The sequence below is a fragment of the Engraulis encrasicolus genome, chromosome 13, assembly GCF_034702125.1.
Source record: "Engraulis encrasicolus isolate BLACKSEA-1 chromosome 13, IST_EnEncr_1.0, whole genome shotgun sequence".
NCBI classification, from domain to species: domain Eukaryota; kingdom Metazoa; phylum Chordata; class Actinopteri; order Clupeiformes; family Engraulidae; genus Engraulis; species Engraulis encrasicolus.
The window spans coordinates 18,293,677-18,318,501 of NC_085869.1; the positions used below are offsets into that span (position 1 = coordinate 18,293,677).

At 46.6% G+C, this 24,825-nt stretch overlaps 1 protein-coding gene across 1 annotated transcript in view; it reads left to right on the forward strand.

Annotated features, from left to right (window-relative positions):
• hs6st3b (heparan sulfate 6-O-sulfotransferase 3b) overlaps positions 1-18,884 on the forward strand; it is an 86,728-nt gene extending 67,844 nt beyond the window's left edge. The window contains exons 2-3 of the mRNA XM_063214486.1: positions 17,908-18,130; positions 18,366-18,884. Coding sequence (XP_063070556.1) covers positions 17,908-18,130; positions 18,366-18,884 — 742 coding nt within the window. The remainder of the gene's footprint in view (positions 1-17,907; positions 18,131-18,365) is intronic.
• The last annotated feature ends 5,941 nt before the right edge of the window (positions 18,885-24,825 follow it).

Consider the following 24,825-nt stretch of genomic DNA (forward strand, 5'->3'; position numbering starts at 1 on the left):
TGCCAAAGTTGTGCTGTACTGTACGTTCGCTTGCTTTCCCGAGTATCACCACAGCAGACTGACAGGCCATAGAGTCATGATGATGGCCCTCAGTGGAAGTGCTTTCCCATGTAGTACGGAGACAACACAAGACGAGACGAGACGAGATGAGAGGAGAGGAGAGGAGAGGAGAGGAGAGGAGAGGAGAGGAGAGGAGAGGAGAGGAGTGGAGAGGCGAGGAGGTCCAGGCAGCGTGTTCATGCTCAAGTTTCACAGAATACGTCTGCCTGTCTGGACATCTGTTTGCCTGTTGTCCCTTCCAGGGGGTAAAACGTATACACAGTGGCCTAAATATTACAGTGTTAATTCAACACATTAGAGAGTTAGGACCAAGACTATATGTATAAACGGCGTGACGTGTGCTATGTGCGTTACATCCCATTTTGGGGGAAAACTTTGGGGGAATAGCCAATGCAAGTCAATTGGTCGGGTTGGGAAAGAATTAACGAAAGACAAGGACCTGTAGACTAGCGTTGTTCACGCTCAACATGCCGAAGACGTGATATGTTGTCGGCTGTTAAAATAATATAGCCAAACAGCTGTGTGTATTTAGTCTAGCCGATGTTGCATGTAAGTTAATGTGACATTCGGTTTGTTTTCCCCCAATAAGGGACGTATCGCACATTCACGGGCAAAGTACCCGGAGGGCCATTTATATGTATGAGTGCTAAATTACACTCTGAAAGTGTTGAAATAGCACTATAATACTGTGTGGGCCGCCACTGCCCAAAGCTCAAGACCACCAAGTATGCTGATCAAGGCCACTGGCAGCTTTGACTGGGCCCAGAACAAAAGTCGTCTGAAAGGGCCCAGCCCCAGCCCAGCACATACAGTACAATGTAATGAGGACCCAATTCTGGGACCAATTCTCTCTCTCCCTGGGCCGAGGACAACTATCCCCTTTGTCCGCCCCCTGGTGGCAACCGCCGGTGCTGATGCTCCACGTGCTTCTCTAGCCTACTTGAGTCTTCCTATTTTATATTTATCCCTCAATCAGACCCGGATGGCACAGGAACAGAGATGTGCTGGAGGAATGTGTGGCAGAATGTTATTAAATGATTTGACAGGAAATGCCTTTCTTTTTTTTTTGCTTAAATGAAGAGCAGCCCCCCCCCCCCCCCCCCCCACCCCCAACTGCTTTTTCCTGTCCTCCCACTGTGCCTGGCAGTACAAGCGCTTCTCTCTTCTCTTCTCTTTTTTTTCCGGGAATGCGCGCCCGCCATGTCAAGTGCCTCTTATGCCAGCCTGGTGACAAGTAAACGAAGGGGCTCCTCTCCTCTCCTCTCCTCGCTCGGCACACAGCGCATCCTCCCATCCTCCCATCCTCCCAGGTGACACACTGTCCCCATTCCGTCACTATCAAAGGCAGGAACAAGATGCAGAGAGTCTCAAAAACGCTCCATTACAGGCTGCCAAGGGGAATGGAGACACCATTAGGGAACGATATCTGTTACAAATAATGCATGCTTCCAGGCATGCAGCTCACCATGAGAAGGCAGGAGAGGGTGAGGCGGGGCGGGGTTGGGTGGGGTGGAGCGGGCGATGTAGTGAATGAGAAAGAGATGACGAGAGAGATGGTGAAAGAGGGAATGAGAGGAGAGGGAGAGAGAGAGTGAGGGAAAACATAACAAAACAGCAGGGAGGAGTGGAACACTGCGTAGAGGAGCAAACATGAGAAAAGAGGAGGAGAGGGAGAAGGAGAGAGAGAGAGAAAGAGAGAGAGGCGGAGGAAGACAGAGACAAAGACAGAGGCAAAGACAGAGAGACATGCTCAATAAAGAGTCCATTCAACCAGAGTCCATTCAGTAGAGGGAGAAGGAGAGAGAGAGAGAGAGAGAGAGAGAGAGAGAGAGATAGATAGAGAAAGAGAGAGGGAAGGAGACAGAGAGACAGAGAAGAGAGAAAGACAGAGCCTAAGACAGAGAGACATGTTCACGAAAGAGTCCACTCAGCCTGCAGTCTCCTTCATTGGTGCACAGACAGAGCAAGGGCGTTCTCGTTCTCGTTCCCAGGGCTGGACAGGCCATCTGGCATAGTGGGCATTTCCCGGTGTGCCCCACACCCTCGTGGGCCCCTATTTAAAAAAAAAATGTTTTTAAAAAATAAGGGTGCAGGGCCCACCGGTGAGTCAGTTGTAATTATGAGGGGCCCCCCAAAGAAAGTGGATCGCCCTTTTAGGAGACCTTCGGTTAGGAGACCTTCGGAGTCCTAAGGTTGAGAATCAATGAAGTCCCCTTGGCGCTGTAGATGGCGGTAGCGCACGTCTTGCGCAAACACCTCAAAAAGAGAAGAAGAAGTGAGGGGACAACGCCCCCTTGGGAGACCCAACTTGAGCACACGCTTTTGCATTAAGTGGACGTGTTTTGCGATATCTTGGTTTGATTCAGTATTTTTGGGGCCCCCTTTAAGGCAAAAGTGCCCGGGCCCTATTTCTCCCCCAGTTCATCCCTGGGAGGAGGTCAGGCAGAGCTGCAGTGATGTAAAACCACTCAGCCAGCCCTGCCCAGCCTTCCTCTGGGGCTGATCCCCACAACACACACACACACACACACACACACACACACACACACACACACACACACACACACACACACACACACACACACACACACACACACACACACACACACACACACACACACACACACACACACACACACACACACACACACACACACTCAGCTCAGCTCATCCCAGACATTACCATGTTTCATTTATAAACCACCTATTTATACTCTCACAGTCACCCCTCCCCCCCTCTCTATGCTGCGGTGTATGGGACATGTGTTTCAGCATGTTATCCAACACATGAACACAACCCATGAAGTGGGTGTTATACACTGTTCAAAATAGACACACACAAAAAACTCAACAAACGCTAGTCATGACACCATCAGGATTCATACAGTACATGTGCATGAGTGCAGAGCATTCATACATGGCTTTTTAATGTACCGGTAATTGTAAAGTAGAATTTGATTTTGACAGCTGAAATCCAAGTGTTGTTATAGCACTAGTCACAGTGTTGTGTGGACACTACAGTGCATACTAGAAATGCACAGGATCCAAGATCCGGTTCCGGATCCGGCAGGATAATAGGGTTTTTCACAGGATCCGGATCCGGCAGGATCTTAAGCAGTGGATTCGGTATCCGGCAGTTACCTAAAAATCAGGATCTGGTGCATCTCTAGCCTAGGTTTTTCAGTCAGTCTTTCACAACCCCAATTGCTGCATGGAGTGAAAGCCCTTTGGAAGTGGCCAGTGCAGGCAGTGTGGCAGTAAGCCAATGAGTCTAAAAAATAGTTTGTGCCAACGTAATAAAAAGGGCCCACGTGTGTGAGTAGGCAATGTGTTTCAACCCTTTCGTAGGATCCGGTATCCGGTTCCGGATCCGGCAGGATCTTAAGCAGTGGATCCGGTATCCGGCAGGATCCTAAAAATCAGGATCCGGTGCATCTCTAGTGCATACGTAGTGTTTGTTTGCCTTGGAGATGAGATGAGATGAGATGAGTGTTTAAACTCTGTAGCAGTGTTTCATCATTAGTATTATTATTTTATTTAATCTTACATGATTCACATTGTGGAATGTATCGTGGAATCTGTAGTCCTATTTTGGGAGGGAGGGAGGGAGGGGGAGGGATTGGGAGATTTTGTTTATTTGTATTACCATGTTGGAAAACGATGCAAAATGTGTGGACATTTATGTGACTTTTATGTAATTCTTTTGAAAAGACCAATAAACACAATTAAAAAACCAAAAAAACTCTGTGCAGTGTTGAGATAGCCTGCTTATCATCGACTTTCAAATCTTGGTCTGACCAAGAGCATAACAATTCACATTTCCCAAACGGCATGGTTGACCCGCCTCACTTGGTTTGCTACTGGTTCCCGGTTTTTCCAGAGCTCAGAAACAGTATTTGTATTGCTCCTGTCCTGGCCTGAGGCAACTCTGAAGGTGTTGCGTCACTAGGAGGGGCTCGGCCTGACTACAACTGAGGTGTGATGAGGATGGAAGAAATCAAAGCTGGAGTGCATTTCTCGAAAGCGTAGTTGCTAGCAGTTAGCAACTTGGGTAGTTGCCAATGGAAAATTGCATTGCGACCAACAAAGTAGCTACCGTAGTTAGCAACTATGCTTTTGAGAAATTCACTCCTGGCCCGCGATGAAGCCTTATCTCCACCCCTCCTATCTTTGCGTAGGCCAACTCCTTGAGTGCATGGAGCCCGGTGATGGGGAGGGGAGACCTTGGCAGTCTTAATGACGTTAATGCGGTGGATTCAGATAGCAGATATGGAGATACTGTATCAGTGGAGGCAGATTGTGGGTTCAAGCAAACTGGCATTGCTCACTTCCCGACTGCTAGATGCATACACAAGAAGCAGAAGAGCGGAGAGGTAGCGGAAGGGTGTGTGTGTGTCAGTGTGTGTGTGTGTGTGTGTGTGTGTGTGTGTGTGTGTGTGTGTGTGTGTGTGTGTGTGTGTGTGTGTGTGTGTGTGTGTGTGTGTGTGTGTGTGTGTGTGTGTGTGTGTGTGCGTGCACGCGCGTGTGTGTATGCTTGTGAGTCCTGGTGTGTTTGACTCCCGAGAACAAATACAGATTGTTAGATCTTGCGCCATTCACCAGCCCTAATATTATTGTGTAATAGTTTCTTTTCAAAGCATGAGAACACTGGGGAGTGCGAATTATGGGCAACGCAATCGAACGGGAACAAAATGAATGCTGGATCCTCAGATGTCCTAATGATGCTCATCAGCAGATTCATCTCACTTTATTATTATCTTCTCTGGTGTGTTGCTTCCACACTGAGCTTTGGAGAATGAACACACACACACACACACACACGATTGAATTCTTCTATTTGAACACACACACACACACACACACACACACACACACACACACACACACACACACACACACACACACACACACACACACACACACACACACACACACACACACACACACACACACACACACACACACATACGCACACACATACACATACACACACACACACAGGGCTGCTGACAGCTTTTTCTAGGCCCAGGACAAAGCCATCTGAAAGGCCCTCTAACCCAATACATACAATGTGGTGGGGACCCAATTCTGGCCCCCCTATCTCCCTGGGCCCGGGACAGCATACCCGTTTGTCCCCCCTGTTGGCTGGCCTGCACACACACACACACACACACACACACACACACACACACACACACACACACACACACACACACAGACACACACACACGCACACACACATACACACACACACACACAATGAACACCTCTCAAAGGGGGAAAAGGAAAAAACACAAGCCTTGAACACAAGAGAGTGGAAATGGAAGCCCGTCATTAGGCATTCTGCGAGTGAACACCGAACATTTCCCTGATTATCTCTTTTATGGCGGGGCCATCACTTTAGTAATTAGCCATCTATTAGGTCCCCTCTCAGTCAGATGTGAAATCTGTCATGGGGAGAATATGCTTAAGCAGAAATGACCCCGGCGGCGGCCATACCATACAGCTTTCTAATGATGTAAAAGATTTAATGGCAGAAACCTGGAGGACGGTCTTCTTTAGTTTAACGTGGTGCCATTATGCCGGGATGGAAGCATTTATGTGTTTTTAATGCAGAGGCTGAATTGCCTTTGTTAGGGATGATTATCCCGGGCAAATGAAAGCTTCTCATGCTGTCTGTTGAGGTATTAATGGACCAGACATGGTGGGTGATCAGGGCCGGATTAACACACACAGGCGAAATATGGCTGCAGCCTAGGGCCCCCCACCTGCCAAGAGGGCCCTGATTGGCTAAAAGTGAAAGAATTGCAGAATTGTGACAAGATGCATTATTGAAAAATTCATCTCTTGTGTTGAGTGCAGTTGGATATGTTATCCTTAATTCCTTGCTCATAGTTATGACACTGTCTATGTACATTTCTCACGAAATTAGCGTCCAGGGGGGACCACAGCAACTAGTAGCCTAGGGTCCCCAGGCCATCTTAATCCGTTTATCTGGCCCTGACGGTGATAGAGCTCGTTGAACAAATCTCATACACAGGCCACGATTCATTCTCTTTCAGTAATACGGTCTCTGGGAAAATGTATACAATGTTGAGTTATTGTGTTGTCTGGTTTGGAGAGACATTATTAAGACTTGATTGACAAAGCTCTCCTTTCCTGACAGAAAAAGGGACAATTATACACACCTCTCTACCTGCCACATGAGGTGTATTTATACCTTCAAATTAATCACCAGTCTTCACACTGAACAGCTGTGTTCCATGATAGTGCCAAACACACAAGCCCATGTCTAGAGGTCTAACTATTTCAGGTACGATGTGTGACGTTCATTATGTCTAACTGTTAAATCAATTCTTATAGTTTTCTTTTATTTCAGATATGGTAAAGTTTTTCTTTTTACCTGACATGTTTCACTGGTGAAATTTCCGTTTTCATCAGAGGGTCACATGGATGTTGATGTCTGGCGTGTTTTAAAATCTGCTGATGACAGTAAGGTCACACCTCCACAACATCAGCCGATTTTAAGGCACGTCACACATCCATGTGACCCTCTGATGAAGACGGAAGTTTCACCGTCAAAACATTTCAGGTGAAAGGAAAAACTTTAACATGTTTGAAACAAACAACGTGTTGTCAGATTGATCATGTGAATTATGTTTAATCTCTTCTCAGAGACGGCTGCCCTCTGCAATCTCAGCCGCAACCTCATACAACATATAGGGGGTGAATTAAGGTAAATTGGGCCACGTTGGGCTATTCACTTACTGTATATGCAAATAAGTGGCCCAATTTACCTGAATTCATACATCTTCATAGACCCATAGATCTTTCTTCACTCTGTTTTTATATGAGTAATCAGATGGTAGAGTTGGGAGGCTAGACTTCTCCAGGCTTCTAAACAAGATGGATATCTCTATGCATACCACATCATTGTTTATGCAGGGAGAAGATGTGGCCCATGAAAAATAAAAGACAATGGGGCTGTTGTGCCTACACTAAACTGGTGTTTGCTGTGAAATATACAGTACGTCTGTATGTTTCTTGCAGCCTAACATAAAACTTGGATTTTTTTTTTCCGCACACCTCAGCTGGCAGGTGTGTCGGAGATGGCCCATGGGTCACTCAGCAAACGACTTGAAGAAACTCCCGCACACTGACTGTTTTTCTTTAATGAACGACGTTTTGGTACTAGACCTTCATCAGGCATCAGATTGCCTGATGTAGGTCTAGTACCGAAACGTCGTTCATTAAAGAAAAAAAGTTGTCTTGCAGCCTAACGCCATCATAGACATGGCAGCCTGGCTGGAATGCACATTTGAGCACACAGGCTACTACTATATGTAGATGGTGGTTTGTTTGTTTGTTTGTTTGTGCCTATCCGGAGGGCTTGAGAGACTGTTGTGGACCTGAATGGGAATTTGGGAGGCTGCTGGCCAGAGGCAACTGTCCACATGCTGCTCATGTCCTCCTCTCCTCCCCCTGCTCCTCTTCCTCCTCTTCTTCTACCTCCTGCTCTCCTCCACTACCTCCTACTCTGTCTCCTCTTCCTCTCCTCCCCCTCCTCCTCTCCTCTTCCTCTCCTCCCCCTCCTCCTCTCCTCCCTACTCCTCTTCCTCCTCCTCCACCTCCTGTTCTCCCACCTCATCCTATGCCATCTCCACCTCCTCCTCCTCTTCCTCCTCCTCCTCCTACCTCCTCCCCCAGTTCCTCCTACTCTGTCTCCTACTCCTCTCCTCCCCCAGCTCCTCTTCCACCTCCACATCCTCTTCCTCATCTTCCTCCTCCTCCTCCCCCACTACCACCTCCTCTTCCTCCTCCACATCTTCCTCCTTCTCCTCCTCCTGCTCTTTCTCCTACACCGCCTCTGCCTCCTCCACCTCCTCCTCCTCCTCTACCTCCTCCTGCTCCTCCTTTTTCTCTTCCTGCTCCTCCTCCTCCCGCTACTCCACCTCCTCTTCCTCCCCTACTTCTTCTCCACCTCCTCCTGCTCATCCTCCTTTTTCTCCACCTCCTCTTCCTCCTCCACATCTTCCTCCTGCTCCTCTTCCTCATCTACCTCCTCCTCCATCTGCTCTTTCTCCTACACTGCCTCAACCTCTTCCTCCACCTCCTCCTCCACCACCTCCTCCTGCTGCTCCTTTTCCTCCTCCTGCTACTCCTCTCTCTCTTCCAACTTCTTCTCCACCTACTCCTGCTCATCCTCCTCTTCCTCCTCCCCCTCCTCCCCCTCCTCCTCCTCCTCTTTCTTCTGCTCCTCATACTCCTCCTATTCCTCCACCTGCTCATCCTCCTCTTCCTCCTCCTCCTCCTGCTCCTCCTCCTCCTCCTCTTCCTCTTCCTCCACCTCCTGCTCCTTCTCCTTGGCCACTGCAGCAGCTCCCCATTGATCACCTGGTCCATGCTGTGGAGTAGAAACGGGGGCACGAGCTGGCGCACAGAGGAACACTGGGGACAGGAAGTGAGGTTTAAATGCATTGCTTTCCTTGCCTGTTCACTGTCTCTCTCCCACTACTCTTTCTGTCACACACACACACACGCATGCATGCACGCACGCACACACACACACACACACACACACACACACACACGCACACACACACACACACACACACACACACACACACACACACACACACACACACACACACACACACACACACACACACACACACACACACACACACTGGCACACGAATTACTTGCTACTATGTCAAGCCTCTTGGTAATTGCCAGAGCTTTCCGTGCAGTTTTTCTGTCACTTCAAAGTACCCTGTTGTTCCCAGGCTGAGCTGTGCTGTCAGGTGCAGTGACCTTTCCTGCAAGTCCCGCTTTTGTTTGCTGTAAACCGCATGACCTTGAAGGCATGCTGCTGTCTTGTCAATCACTCCGGCACTCCCGAGTTTCATGTGGCGAAGCTCCTCTCTGGTCTTGGAAATCAGGTGACATAGATGTTAGGTCGGTCAATATAGTACATAGCCTACATACACAGTCAATAGAAGTTGGGAGAGAAACACCCATATGAAAGTACAACAGAACGCTCGCTTTGTAATAAGAAGTTTACCTTTCAGTGATGTGCTACAGCCATAGGCAAGGATAATAATGTATTGTACCATATTGAATGTCGAATCATACAATATCTACCAACTGTACTCACCATGGCAGATGATTTTTTCAATATTGCATTTTGTCATAATTGTGCAACTTATCACATTTGGACAACAATGGGGGGCCCCCTGCCGGGGGGGCTGTGCATTAATACGGCCCTGACTGTAGTGTATGGAACAGGTGGTTCTCCTGCTGTCCACTACTATCCACTGTAATGTTCTAGTGTTCTAGAGAACAGGTGGTTCTCCTGCTGTCCACTACTATCCACTGTAATGTTCTAGTGTTCTAGAGAACAGGTGGTTCTCCTGCTGTCCACTACTATCCACTGTAATGTTCTAGTGTTCTAGAGAACAAGCGGTTCTCCTGCTGTCCACTACTATCCACTGTAATGTTCTAGTGCAGTGGTGCTCAAACTGTGGTACGAGTACCACTGGTGGTACTTGAGACATCTCTGGTGGTACTTGGAAGAATTCAATTTTTGTGCATTGATTTGATGGCTGATCAAGTTGTTGCAGTCGAAAATGTGTCTTTGGTCTCACATTTTGTAACATTGAACTGTATGAATCTGAAAACATAATGCAGAATAATACTAGGCAGCAAGAAATTTAAAATCAAACTTTCACTAAATGTGACCGTAGCTGTTGATGCCGTTATGAACCTCTCCTGTATTGACTGGCGATGTTCTAATGTTGGTTGCCAAGGTGGTACTCGGAGAGCTCAACATTTTCTCGGGTGGTACTTCACACAACAAGTTTGAGAACCACTGTTCTAGTGTTCTAGAGATCAGGTGGTTCTCCTGCTGTCCACTACTATCCACTGTAATGTTCTAGTGTTCTAGAGAACAGGTGGTTCTCCTGCTGTCCACTACTATCCACTGTAATGTTCTAGTGTTCTAGAGAACAGGTGGTTCTCCTGCTGTCCACTACTATCCACTGTAATGTTCTAGTGTTCTAGAGAACAGGTGGTTCTCCTGCTGTCCTCTGTACCCCCAGGGGATGGCTTAATGTTCTGGCTCTGGCCAGGGCAGATTCAGCTGCAGGCAGCTTGGACTTACTTTGTGCACCTGCCAGGCCAGAGATGAAAAAGAGAGAGAACATCTGAAACGGCCACGTAGGCCAGTACACACACCGGTCAAAAGATCACCTTGCATATTCATGCCACCAAGAGATGAAAGCAAGGAAGGAAGGGACATCGAGAGAGAGAGAGAGATCGAGAGAGAGAGAGAGAGAGAGAGAGAGAGAGAGAGAGAGAGAGAGAGAGAGAGAGAGAGAGAGAGAGAGAGAGAGAGAGAGAGAGGAAAATAGGTGTTTATTGAGTTTGGTCTGCTTCACAGCATCAACTGAGATGATGTGTGCTCTCTCCATTTCCCCTCTAATGCAGACAGACTAGCGTCACACAACAAACAAAGAGATCAAAGCTGTTCTTGCTTTTTTTAAATCCAACTGTGGCACTGTGATATCTCAGCCTTCACACCTCAGGGGACAGGGCCAGATTAATGTAAAATTGTGTTTATGTAATCTCTGAAGGCTAGGCTAGCTTTGCTTGGACCAACGGGACAACGTTTGCTTTGTTCATTTGTTTATGTACAGCAGCAATGCTCCCCAGAGAGAGCCTTGCAACTTACACAGACCATGCATCTGTGAAATTAGGTTAACTTTTTCTGTTTGCCACGTTAAAGTAAAAATGAAGCAAACAACCCCCTCACACAATCTTCTGGAGCATGTGCATCGGAGCGTTGAGGTGGAATGTTTGTGTTTGAGCAGTCTGCAATCAGGCAAGGGGGCAGCATAAGTCTGAAATTAAAACATTCAGACTTAATACTACGAGGCGATTTTAAAAGGCACCAGGCAATGCTGCAGGCTCTGTTGTCCCTAAGAAGCTGTGGCTCTTGCCTATAGGCTAGGGCAGGGGCGGGCATTTATTTTGTGCCAAGGGTCACATTTAGAATGTTGACCGAAGGGCCAGATGTCGCAGTCAACATGCCCGTGTCAATAATAAGAAATAGTGCATGCTAACATAACTTGCCAATTATGCCATTCCTGCACATTGTAATGAATTATATTTTGATGCAATCTTTAAGTTTGCAACACTCCTGTTTTAGGTTGACATTTTAAGAATGCTGAGGGAATTTTTTTATTTGTATTCTTTCTTGTAAAGACTCTGAGGGCCACATGGAATGGCTCTGCGGGCCGCATGTGGCCCCCGGGCCTGAGTTTGCCCACGTCTGGGCTAGGGGCTGCATTGGAATGGATTCGACCAGTAATCATCATCAACAACAACAACTACAATAACAACAACAACAACAACAACAACAATGCTCAGTTTAATTTCCTTTTATATCTGCTCTTGTCATCTACGTTGCATTGTGTTTGTGGATAAATTCTTGTCAGCTTGACGTATTTCATGAAATCTCGCACTTGTCTCTCGCCTTCATAAGGTGTTAATTAATGAAATTATGAAGTTATATTAAAAGGTTAATGAAATTAATTCTTAACCTGTTGATGAAAAAAAATACATTTTCCCCTTAGGAACATGTTACTATAAAAGTCTTCTAAGAATAAAAGATGTTTTAGTCTTTTGAAATATTTTTAACTGTACATCAGACACAATACCCTCTGAGAAAAGCCAGAATGTGAGCACACTTTGAAGCAGAGTGTAACAGTATCTTTTTTTTTTCTTTGAGCGTTAGTCTCAGAAGAGAATGTGTGTGTGTGTGTGTGTGTGTGTGTGTGTGTGTGTGTGTGTGTGTGTGTGTGTGTGTGTGTGTGTGTGTGTGTGTGTGTGTGTGTGTGTGTGTGTGTGTGTGCGCGCGTGCGCGTGTGCGTGCATGCGTGTGTGTGTGTTTGTGCGTGTGTGTGTAAACATTGGGAGTGATTTTAGTGTTGCACCACTTTATCTCACTATGGAATAGACATAGTACATAGAAAGCACTAACAGTGACTTGGGCATTGCAGAGAGATGTTGAAAGATTTAACAACAAAATTCAAACCGTTATCCGGCTTGACATGTCTTTGGCCAGATGCTGTTACTGAACCACAAGTTCAGCTGAAGTATGTTTTGTAATAGATAAAACAGGGCTATACAGTAAATGTCATAAATTGTAATCCCAAAGCCCGTACTTCAGCAAATAGTTTTTTTATGAACTGCACGTAGCCTATACCTATAATTTTGACCCAGTGTGAATTATACTGCACAACATCCCAATTTGAGCTTGTAGGGTTGCCAGCGGGGTTGCTGTGGCGCAGCGCGCTAAGCCCCCCACATTTGGGCTTGCATGCCCACCCCCGGGGACCCCGGTTCGAGTCCAGCCGGGGTCATATCCCGATCCTCCCCTGTCTCTCTGTCCCATTCGCTTCCTGTCACCATCTTCGACTGTCCTGTCAAATAAAGCCATAAAAGCCGCTAAAAAATATTGGGAAAAAAAGTAATTTGTTGAGTTAAGACTGCAACATTTACTGTGTACTGTACTGTACTGTGAACATGTATTGTGCAACATTTAGCTTATAGGCTACATTTATTTATTTATTTTTCTTCGACCTGAAGAAGGGTGCTCACCCAAAACGTTACATAAAAAAATCAATTAAAAAGTGGGAGCAAAGAAATCCTGGTTTGAAGCGGACTTTTTGCTTTTCTTCAATGATGTTCCTTTTCTTCAATGTAATAAAGCCTACAGTACGATGCCTAAAACAGGTAATCACATATTAAAAACATCTGGCTCTCAATGGAACGCTCTCTCTCTCTGTCTTAGCTTTCCACTCCAGCAGAGAAGCTTCAATGGCACCTGGACAGAGTCCTGTAGTGGCCTTCTACCGAGATGGAAGACGCCTCCAATTCACTATTAATGCGTGATTAAATGTGTTTCAGTGGGGCTGTAGTTTATTAACACACACGCCAGAATCTGTAAACGCAAAACATACCATTTCCCTTATTTATTTAGTCCATTTGTCATTCAGATTGAGGAGGTTAAGGAACCTTTTTCCCCCTCTTGAAGCGTTATGTAGGTTATCTGGAACATATCTCCAACCAGATGTCTTGATGTGTAGTGAACTGACTTGAGAGATGTTCCTCCTGAATGTCAAAACGCTTGGAGAGCTTACATAATATAAGCAGCAGCAGCAAGGCTATCAGGGATTCATCCTATCACTTTTAGCCTAACGCACCATGACACTGATGGCGTCCGCTCAGTCTCCAGTGACCTTTTTTTTTTCTTTTTTTTTTGAGCAGGATGCTTCGGTCGTGCAATGCTGGCAAGGCTACACTTTCCTTTTCTGCATGTGTTTATGTCCCACAGACAGGCTAATGAGAGTGTGTGAGGCGAGTCGGCTGATGTCCATGTCCACCCACTCCACTCTGGAGAGGAAGAGGATGAGGATGAGGATGAGGATGAGGATGAGCCAAGCAGCCAGGGCTGAACTGGGGGAGAAATAGGGCCCGGGCACTTTTGGCTTGAAGGGACCCCTTCATAAATAGCGGTGCGGAACTGACTCACTGGTGGGCCCCGCACACTTGAGGGCCCCTATTTTCAGAAATGCAAAGATTTTGAAAAAAAAAAACATTTCTGAAATTAGGGTCCCAAAAGGGTGCAGGGCCCACCGGGAAATGCCCGTTATGCCAGATGGCCAGTCCAGCCTGCCAGGCAGCCCTGTAGCACAGCACACAACTGCCTCCAACAGGCTAATAATCACAGCTCTCCCCGCTTGTCACTGCTGTCTCAAACCCCACACAGTGTGGTGTGTGTGTGTGTGTGTGTGTGTGTGTGTGTGTGTGTGTGTGTGTGTGTGTGTGTGTGTGTGTGTGTGTGTGTGTGTGTGTGTGTGTGTGTGTGTGTGTGTGTGTGCGCGTGTGTGTGTGTGTGTGTGCACGTGTGTGCGTCTGTGTGTGTGCGTGCGTGCGTGCGTGCGCGCGCGCGCGTGTGTATGTGTGTGTGTATGCGTGTATGCGTGTGTGTGTGTGTGTGTGTGTGTGTGTGTGTGAGCTAAAGAAGGTATCAGGGTGGGGGTGGTGGTTGTGGTGCCTTTCTCTAAAAATATGCATGGTGTGTAATAACCTAGTGGGTTGAGATGTCCCTGGGTAGCCTATCTCCTGTTAAATGCCCAACCTATGAAAAGTCTGACCCAGAACCCGGAAGTGAGGTCATTTTTAAAACTTTCTTCAGAGCCAGAGTCCTTTTTTTTCTCCATCTCCTCGTACCAGGTTGTAGCAGTAGGCTACATGCTATTTTCCACCTTTTGAGAGTGATTATAATGCGCATTATACAGTAATTAGTCACAATGCATTATTATGACTACACTCATAATGCTTCATCATGTACAATATCAACACTTATAGCCATACATAGCCTATAGCTTATAATGCCTTCGAAATAAAAGGGTATTCTTTTTATGTATATACAGTATAGCTAGAGCTATAGCTAGATGTATACTTTTGACTGTTGATAAATAAATACGCTCATAATGCATTATAGGATGTGCTTTACTGTAAAGATGCACTGTGTAGGATGGTGGCCATAGTAGGTATTGCAACTATATGCTGCTTATTCAAACTGTGTGTGCTGCCTATTGCCAAATTTGATCTTTTCATTAATTTTTACAAAGTAATAAACTAGTATTTACTGATATGACCAAAGTACAGGAAGCTTTGCAGCTATAAATGTTTATTTCTGTAAAGTCAAAATGGCGGCCATGGAGAAGATCCACCTTTTCATGTATGAAAAATGTAATTTCCTGAATACTGAGAATTTGGTGATGGTGGTATTATCGAAACATTTAACATTTGTGAATGGGCAGCATGAATTCCGGAAATAAACTACTAAAAATATTACTCAGTGCACCTTTAAGTACACTGTTACAGATGGGTGAATAACAAATGATTCCATGTTTACATCCTCATCTTTAAAGGTGAGCTGAAAGTGAATATCAAGGCCTGACTAGGAAGCTAAAAGAAACAAATAGATAAAGCCTTCCGCATGTGTGTTAGGTCATGTTATGAGAAAAAAAAAACATTGTTCCCAGTGGAAGTGCTACCATCTAGACATCCGTTGTCAGATAGCTGTCCCCTTCAGCATTTTTCTGAGCGTAGCTCAAAAAGGAATAGAGAAAAAAGCAGTTGTGTGTGGGTGTGTGTATGCGTGTATGTGTGTGTGCGTGTCTGTGTTTGCGAGTGTGTCAGTGAGACAGCTTTGCATGTAAAATCGCAGCGGTAGGTTCCAATTTATTTCGATCGTTCTTCACACAGCCTTCCACTTCCTCACTCAGTATTCACAGAGAGGGGGAGGTGGAGATGGACTTGACGTCTCCTTGGGCCAGAGTCCTGTCCAGGCACCACCTGCCTCGCCACTGTGCCACTGTGCTGCTGTGGCCAGGGCCGCTGCCAGCTTTTGCCAGGCCCAGGACAAATTAATCCGAATGGGCCCCTCATGTAGGCCTAATATATTCAATGAGAACCCAATTCTGGGCCCCACATTTCCCTGACCCGGGACAACTGCCCTTTTGTCCCCCCCTGTCGGCTCCATAGGCTGTGGGCTTCACTGCCCTCGCCTCTCCTCACCTGACACTGGGGATGTCCTTCTTCATGCCCAGCCTCTTTCACCTCATTAGGTCCTTAGTCTTCTAGACCACCATCGGGCAGTCATGGGTTAGAGGTTAAGGCGTCAGACTTGTAGCCCAAAGGTTGCCGGTTTGACTCCCAACCTGGAGTTCCGCGCAGCTTCGTTAGCTCCGTCAGGTTGGTGTAGGGAGTAGTTGCCCCTCTCCCATCCTCCTCCATGACTGAGGTACCCTGAGCATGGTGCCATCCCACCACGAGCAATGCTCCCTTGGGGAGCCATTGGGGGCTGATCCCTTACACGGGTGAGGCATAAATGCAATTTGGTTATGTGTGCTTGTGTGCTATGTCACAATGACAATGGGAGTTGGAGTTTCCCAGGTGGGCTTTCACTACACTACAGTCTTCTAGACCTGTGACCATACTGGTGGTTTGGTATCAGTTTCCACCAACAAGCCTCATAAATACAGTACTGAACTGTATAGTCAAACGGTGTGTGCTGTGTTTTCAGTCACAACACAATCTACTAGTCCTGTGGTCACAGTGGAGATTTGGTACGGTACTAGTTGTCATCCCTAATAACACTTGTGTCAAAAACAGCCAAATGGGGGGTGGTGTGGCACACTGCATGACCCCACCATGGCAGTTGACCATGGGGTGCCAGGTTGATATGGATATCTCCGTCCTCCCCCATCTCTCTCTCCCCAACTCATTTCGTGTATCACTCTTCCACTGTTCTATGACATTAGAGCAGACGTGGGCAAACTCAGGCCCGGGGGCCACATGCGGCCCGCTCGGCCATTTCATGCGGCCCTCAGAGCCTTTCCCAGAAAAAAAATGCAGACTCGCATGGTCACTCATTCTTCAATGCGCTACCTAAAACAAGGGTCTTGGAAACCTAAGATTACTAAAGTCTACATCTAGATACAATTAGCAGGAATGGCATAACTGACAATGGTGTAATTATGCTGCCGTACACCAATTCTTATTATTGGCACGGGCAAGTTGCCTACGACATCCGGCCCTTTGGTCAACTTTCTAAACCCAATGTGGCCCTTGAGCCAAAATAATTGCCCACCCCTGCATTAGAGGCTCATCGAAATAAACTAAAAATCATATTAAATTGAGAAATGCAATGCCCTAAAAACAAGTTTAGTGTGTCACTTGACTCTAACTCTTAACAGCTTGCAAACTCAACTCAGCACGCAGCAGCCAGTGGCTTCATATCATGCAAAGCTCACCGGGGTTTGTGCTGTATGGAAGTTGGCTGATTACTGTTTGCTGTGTGCCCGCTGTTGCCTCCAGTTCCAGTGCTGCGCCTGCTGTCCTACAAATGTCCTACTCGGCACTGCGGAGAACTGATGAATTGAAAAAAGCCTCCTCGTTTTTCTTCCATGTTCAGTGGCTGTCCCAGGGCTTACAAGGATTGAGGAGATAGGCTCTCTCCCTCTCTGGAGGAGAGGCAGTGATGTGTGTAAAAAGAATATGTTTCATTTAACCACCCCTCTCCACTAAAATGCCAGTGGAATACAATTTTTCTTCTGAGGAAGGAAAACATAGTTTAGGAGCTGACTGATGGATGAAACACTTTGTTGTGAGTGCATAGGACAGCAATCGAATCATTCAAATCATTCACCTGGTGCTGGGGTTGCACATTATTAAAAACAAATTGGAGGGCAGCTTGAATATTGATTTCTAGTTTTTAAGCCCTTTGATAAGCTGAATGTTTCTTAACAGATGGTGACTATTGCCAAACATGTCATTTTGAAAACTATGAAATATGTTCCATTTTACACATGTAGATAATCTATATTTTCTTGTGTGATGCTTGGTGACATTGCAAAACATGAATCTTGTTTACCTTAATGACTGTCCTATGAAAGCTATGAAATACAATGTTGCCTTTTACACATTTATGCCTCTTTTCCACTGCCGGTTTTCTGTAGGTCTACAACTTGACACAGCACGACTCGGCCGCCAGTTATTGCCTTACGATTGAGCTGTGTCGTGCCTATTCGAAAAGCAAAGAGTGGCGGCCGAGTCACGCTTCGTCGAGCTGTTAGTCCTACCAGAGAACCGGCCGTGGAAAAGAGCCATTAGTGAATCTGTAACTGCCTGTATGAGAACAACATTAATATGATCCTGCGTTTGCCTTTCCGTCTGCTCTGTGCTCCATGTGTGTGTTTTGCCGTATAGGAACTACTACTACATCACCATGCTGCGAGACCCCGTGTCGCGCTACCTGAGCGAGTGGAAGCATGTGCAGCGCGGCGCCACCTGGAAGACCTCGCTGCACATGTGCGACGGCCGCTCGCCGACGCAGGACGAGCTGCCCAACTGCTACAACGGCGACGACTGGTCGGGCGTGCCCCTGGCCGACTTCATGGACTGCCCCTCCAACCTGGCCAACAACCGGCAGGTGTTTTAAATGTTCTTAAATTATATGTCATTCTTATTTCTTATTTTTGTTTATTTTGTTTTATTTTATTTTTTTACCGTATCTTTTATCTTAATGTTTTAAATGATCATTGACTCAAATTTCTTTCTTTCCTTCTTGTTTCCTTTCTTTTTTTTTTTTTTGGTGAAGCACATTGAGTTGCACCTGTGTATGAAATGCGCTATACAAATGAACTTGCCTTGCCTTGCCTTGCCAGGTGCGCATGCTGGCCGACCTGAGCCTGGTGGGCTGCTACAACCTGTCGTCCATGAATGAGAGCGAGCGCAGCCACATCCTGCTGACCAGCGCCATGGCCAACCTGAAGAACATGGCCTTCTACGGCCTGACAGAGTTCCAGCGCAAGACGCAGTACCTGTTCGAGCGGACGTTCCGCCTGCGCTTCATCTCGGCCTTCACGCAGATCAACAGCACGCGCGCCTCCAACGTGGACATCAGTGACGGCGTGCGCCGTCGCATCGAGGAGCTCAACTTCCTGGACGTGCAGCTGTACGAGTACGCCAAGGACCTCTTCCTGCAGCGCTTCCAGTTCACGCGGCAGCGCGAGCACCAGGAGTCGCGGCTCAAGAGGCGCGAGGAGCGGCGCTGGCTGAGGGAGCAGAGGGCCAAGTGGCCCCCCCGCGGGGGGGACGGGGACGCCCCAGCAGCGGGAGGAGGAGATCCCCCCGAGGCGGCAGCCACCACCGAGGACTACACCAGCCAAGTGGCCCGCTGGTGAGGCCTTTACAGGGGACGGTGGCGGGGGAGTGGGAGGGGAGAGAGAGGACTACACCAGCCAAGTGGCCCGCTGGTGAGGCCTTTACAGGGGACGGTGGCGGGGGAGTGGGAGGGGAGAGAGAGGACTACACCAGCCCCTTCACAGGGGACGGTGGCGGGGGAGTGGGGGAGTGGGGGAGTGGGGGAGCGGGAGAGGAGAGAGAGGACTACACCAGCCAAGTGGCCCGCTGGTGAGGCCTTCACAGGGGACGGTGGCGGGGGAGGGGGAGGGGAGAGAGAGGACTACACCAGCCCCTTCATAGGGGACGGTGGCGGGGGAGGGGGGGAGCGGGAGGGGAGAGAGAGGACTACACCAGACGAGTGGCCCGCTGGTTGGGCCTTCACAGGGGACGGTGGCGGGGGAGTGGGAGGGGGAGGGGAGAGAGAGGACTACACCAGCCCCTTCACAGGGGACGGGGGGGGGGGAGTGGGGGAGTGGGGGAGTGGGGGAGCGGGAGAGGAGAGAGAGGACTACACCAGCCAAGTGGCCCGCTGGTGAGGCCTTTACAGGGGACGGTGGCGGGGGAGTGGGAGGGGAGAGAGAGGACTACACCAGCCCCTTCACAGGGGACGGTGGCGGGGGAGTGGGAGGGGAGAGAGAGGACTACACCAGCCCCTTCACAGGGGACGGTGGCGGGGGAGTGGGGGAGGGAGGAGAGAGAGTGTAGTGCGACGTGGTTTTCTCAAGACGTGGTTTTCCTCCTCCCTCTCTCTCCCCCCGTCTGTCTCTAGTACAGTATGCATCATGCTACTGCTCTTAAAGGTGGAGTCAGTTATACTTGAGAGATTGGCTGCTTTCAGTCTCAACAGCCAAATACATTCAACCCCCCCACCCTTCAATATCTTGTGCAGCAGAGCCCTGCGCAGGACATTGTTGCTCTGAACTGCACACGGTCTAGCTGCTGTGACATAGCAACAACTGGTAGATCATTGACCTGAAAGATGTGGTGGGGAGTTTCCTGGTTCCAACTGGTTTAATTGAAACACACTACCACTGCTTTGTTCTTGACCTGCTCTTTAACTCGGAAAATATTTACTGTATTGATAGCTGTTAAAATGTGATTATTTCACCAAATGTTCCAAAAAAAAGTAATGTGATTAGCATCGCTGACCCCACCTTTAATGCACTGAAATTCAGTTTTGTTGCCGTTAAAACTGCAAAGTCTTGGTGTCTCTTACTGCAGCTCTTGCCTTTGAGTACCCTTTGGTGTCTTATGTATTTAAAATAATTGTTTTTTATTCTTTTTTTTGTGCTCAATTGCTCTCGTTGTTTTGCCATGGGTATTTATTAGTGTACAAATGAAAAATTTGAAAAGACTTGACAGAAGAAAAAAAAACACCAAATGGACCTTATGAGAAAACTCTGCTCATGCTGGCATTTGTACAGCTCAAAGATGTGGTCAGTTGGCACTGAACGTTTTTCATTTTGCCATTCCAAAGCCATATTGATCATAATCATAATATAACTACAATTTATGGAATGTGTGCTGTGAGTATTGAATTTAATTAAATTCGTGTCAAGTGTAATTTGCCAAAAAAAATTAAATGATTACAAGTGAACTATATTTTCAGGATCATCATGGAATATGCTTCATTTTATTATTGCATGCAACATGATGGCACAAAAATGTAGTATGCAGTGAAACAGTTCTGTCATCACACTGCATCAGTACAACACCCTTACAAAGAATAATTATGCCACAAATAGATGTGTGACAGAAAAAAGTCATGATTATCAAGACACAGACTAAGATCTGCACGTGTACAGTGTATACAGCAATGTGTGCTGATACTGTAAAGGAACTTGGGTGCTTCATTTTCAACCCTACACATTTAATAGGATTATCTGCTTAAGCCATCATAGCTAATAAGGCAAGACCACAGTGGGAGCTACCAGTGTTGCCAGATGGGGCGTTTTCCCGCCCAGTTGGGCTGCTTAGGACGGCCGTCTACGGGTTAAAAAGTTAATTTGGGCAGGTTTATCTGCAAATCTATGGCCATATAAATCAATAGAATTTAGTTCAAATTGGGCCGGATTTAGTGCTTCCAGGCGAGTTTTGCCCATTTTTGGGCTGGAAATAATCTGGCAACATCTGGCAACCCGTGGAGCGTCATAGCACAGAAGCAGCAGCAGCAGCAACAACGGCCTCCCACCCTCAAAAGCTTTTGCCGTAATAGTGTCTGCTGCTCTGTCTGCATCCAGGTGTATAAAGTGTGACTTAGTCGCCAGGGCCCCATGTACATAGGGCCCAGGGGGCCCACACACAGTCCGATTTATGTAGATATATGGCTGGGGGGGGTCCATTGGAGCTGATTGTACGTAGGGCCCACAATTTGCTGCTAGGCCTCTGTCTGCATCTGTCACAAGTTGTATTTTGTGGTTGAAAGCGGAGGTCCGATGACGTCAATTCCTGGCCAATCAGGACCTTGCACTGTCCGCTAGTGTACCGGCCGAACACGGACATTTCAGCCTGGGAGAACCATATGTTCAGCTCTGCAAGGTATCCATTCAGGTCTGATTGTGTGTTTGTTAAAATAACAAAACTTAAATAAAGAAATGTAAAAAAAAAAAAAAAATCCATTCAGGTCTGCAGAGGGGGGCATGGTGGCTGGTTTCCGTACGGCTCAGTACCAGTAGAAACTATTTCTGTAGTGTCTGCTGCACTGTCTGCATTTGTCACAAGTTGTATTTTGTGGAGGAAAGCGGAGGTCCTTCAGCTGGAGGTGTGGATCAGGTGTGACTGATGCGGTCCTCCAGGAAGGAGGTCAGTGAGGCGGGTGGGCGGGCGCGCGTTCAGGCGGGAGGGACGGGCGGCGTCTACTGCCCCGACTCCCGAATGAGGACATCAGTATTCAGGCGGCGTCCCCACTCTCAGTCACACTATCTGCCTTTACACCGTTCTGGAGCGCCATGCTGAAGGCATTATGAGCTGTGAGTGGATTTTTAATGCCAGGAGAATAGCCACTGAAGAGCCCCCACACACTGCCGTCGCACAAGCCTCTCAGACTGTACAATGGGCCCTCTTTGTGTTTGGACGAGAAAGTAAAGTTATGTACCTGGTTATTGAGCAATGCTGTGCAATGGAGTGCATCTGAACGACACTAAGCGACACAAGTCTTTTAACAACAATGACTTAATGCAACTAATGGAAAGAGATACTGGAGCCTGGGTTCAAACTGCTCTGAGGAATAGGTACGAACAGGGCCGTCGCTCAGTGTAGGCAGACAACGCAGTCGCCAAGGGCACCAAATGTCTTGGGGCCGACAAAAATGTCCAGTCCCACACTGCCCTACAAAGCAAAAAGGCAGTAACTGTGCAGAACTCCAAACTGAGTAAAATGACTTTTAAATGATACTGCAATCCAGTCTAAGTAGTTTTGGGGAGATTATTGACATTCAGCAGTTTTGTTGCTTTATATTACCACCTTTTGTGCGGATGAATCATTTTATTTAAATTTAAACTTTGATATATAGTATATGTCATTAAAGTCATAGTAACTCATTTTCCACAACAACGCAGTTACTGCCTTTTTGCTTTTAGGGCAGCACAGAATTAGAATGTCAAGCAACAGAAATGATTCATGGGCACAAGATTACCTGTGTTCACTCAGATGTATGACACCATATTCACAGATGACAATTTCTAAATGCACAAAAAGGAAAGGGGTGCTTCTCTAGGGCAATGTTTCCCAACCTTTTTTGTCTTGTGTACCCCCAAGCCTTTTCATTGTGCCATGAGTACCCCCTAAGTCAAGTTCTATATCGCTTTCTCCATCCCAATGTAACTAAGCTCCATATGTTTGTTAAAATTTATTTTTTCCAAGTACCCCCTGCAGTGTGCTCGCGTACCCCTAGTGGTACACGTACCCCTGGTTGGGAAACACTTCTCTAGGGAACCAAATTGATTAGTACGGGCCCTGGGTACGAAAAAAACGTAGAGGCTACACAGATACACATTTCATTACTAAATGACAAGTTCATCAAGATATTTTTTTGCCAAACTTCATAAATCTATGTCGGTGGTAAAGTAACAGAGCAAGCTATAAGTGTATTTCCTTGCATCTTGGACAAATAATATTCATACATTCTTATTCCATCAATCAAACAAGCTATCCAAAGAAACATCACACAGCAGGAAAATCAGTCCATCCTTTTTTTGGCAAAGAAAATCTCAGAATGGTGTCTGATCCACGCATACTGAACCTTCTGTCTGTCAAGAGAATAAAGAGAGATCTCTGGCCCTGCCGTGGCCTAACGGTAGGGCAATGGGTTACTACAGTGGCGAACCGGGTTCGATTCTGACCCGGGTCATTCACCAATCCCTCCCTGTCTCTCTCTCCCAGCTCGTTTCCTGTCTGTCCTTCACTGTCCTGTCAAGAATAAAGGGCGAAAAGCCCCGGAAAAAAATATAGATATCTAAGAAGAACCATTAATATCCATGACGTCTCCAGCTGAGTCCTACTTCGTCACTACCGTAATATTGTGCAGCGGTGTCAAACTCAAATTGACACAGGGCCAAAATAAAAATCTAGAATGACAGTCAGGGGCCGAACTCAATATTTATTTGAAAAAATGGACAATGATTGTGCATGCATGCACTTAATATTCAAAGATAAATTTGCACACACTCAATTTTGCGTATGAGTGTGAGCTGTTTCATTGGCCTAGGCTGGCTCATATTCCTGTGACACACCAAAGTTTATGTTCAAATCTTGTAACGCTATACATTGGCCAACTGTAATATACATTTGCACACTTGCACATTTACACACTTGGAGGCCAAATAAAATGACCCCAGGCCTGAGTTTAACATCCCATAGTGTGTATCAAGAAAAGAAACAAATGAACTGACCCTCCAAAGTCCAGTGGCCGAGTGAACATTTCGTACAAGACCTCTCTGCATGTGTGTGCACAAGTGGGCCTTGATAAACATGTACATTCACACTTCACACAGGATATTAAGTGAAACATGTCCTGATAACACAGGACTTCATTCAATAGCTTGCTTTATCAAGTGTCATTCTGCATAGGATGCAGGTAATTTTCATGAATGTTCATTTCTCAATATTTTTTGAAAACAGGAGCTATCATTGCATAGTGTTTGGAGGTATAAAGCATTAACTGGAAAGAGATACCAAGTTTCCATGTCTATATCATGTAGTATGAAGTGTAAATGATTTGCATTTTTATTTTGGCCCTGTTTAGATTTCTTAACAACTGACACATACTGCTGTCCATTTGAGGATATTGAATTGTTTATCTCGTGTTCATTTTAAAATATTGTGATGTACAGGTAAGCGTCTTCAAGATATACTGCATGTTGCAAGCTCTGCCAACTACAGTACTGTCTTTGAAGACTTGAGAATGCTCACTGGAGGACTTAAAGGAAAATGAGGAAATGTTGTGTGGCAATTTTGATTCCCTTGAGGGCAGGATGACATGTATATGCAGTCTTCAGTTGGGGGCAATATGTATATATATAAACAGGAATCATGGATATAATGAATAACAGGGCTGTGAAGATTGTATTGTTTATCATTCCTATAGTGTATAGGACATTAAAATAAATCTTTAAATATGCATGTGTATGTGATTCAACCTGTCTCTTCCAGAACATAACGCCTTGTAGTTAGTCATACCTGATATATGCATGGCATAATAGCTTATGGAGAAAAAGGCGAAATGGATTTTTTCCCCACTGTGGGTAAGTTTGTGTCCCCCTGTCTTGGTGAAATTGCCGTGGAGCGATAATAATCCCTGATGTTCTGGTCCAGAAATCACGGTTCTTTACTTTGAGGTTTGCAGCAGAAGTCTGTGTGCTGTGCTGTGCTGTGCTGTGCTGTGCTGTGCTGTGCTGTACTGCCGGCCCGAATCTCTTTGTCATTTGTTACTGTGGAGTGTGC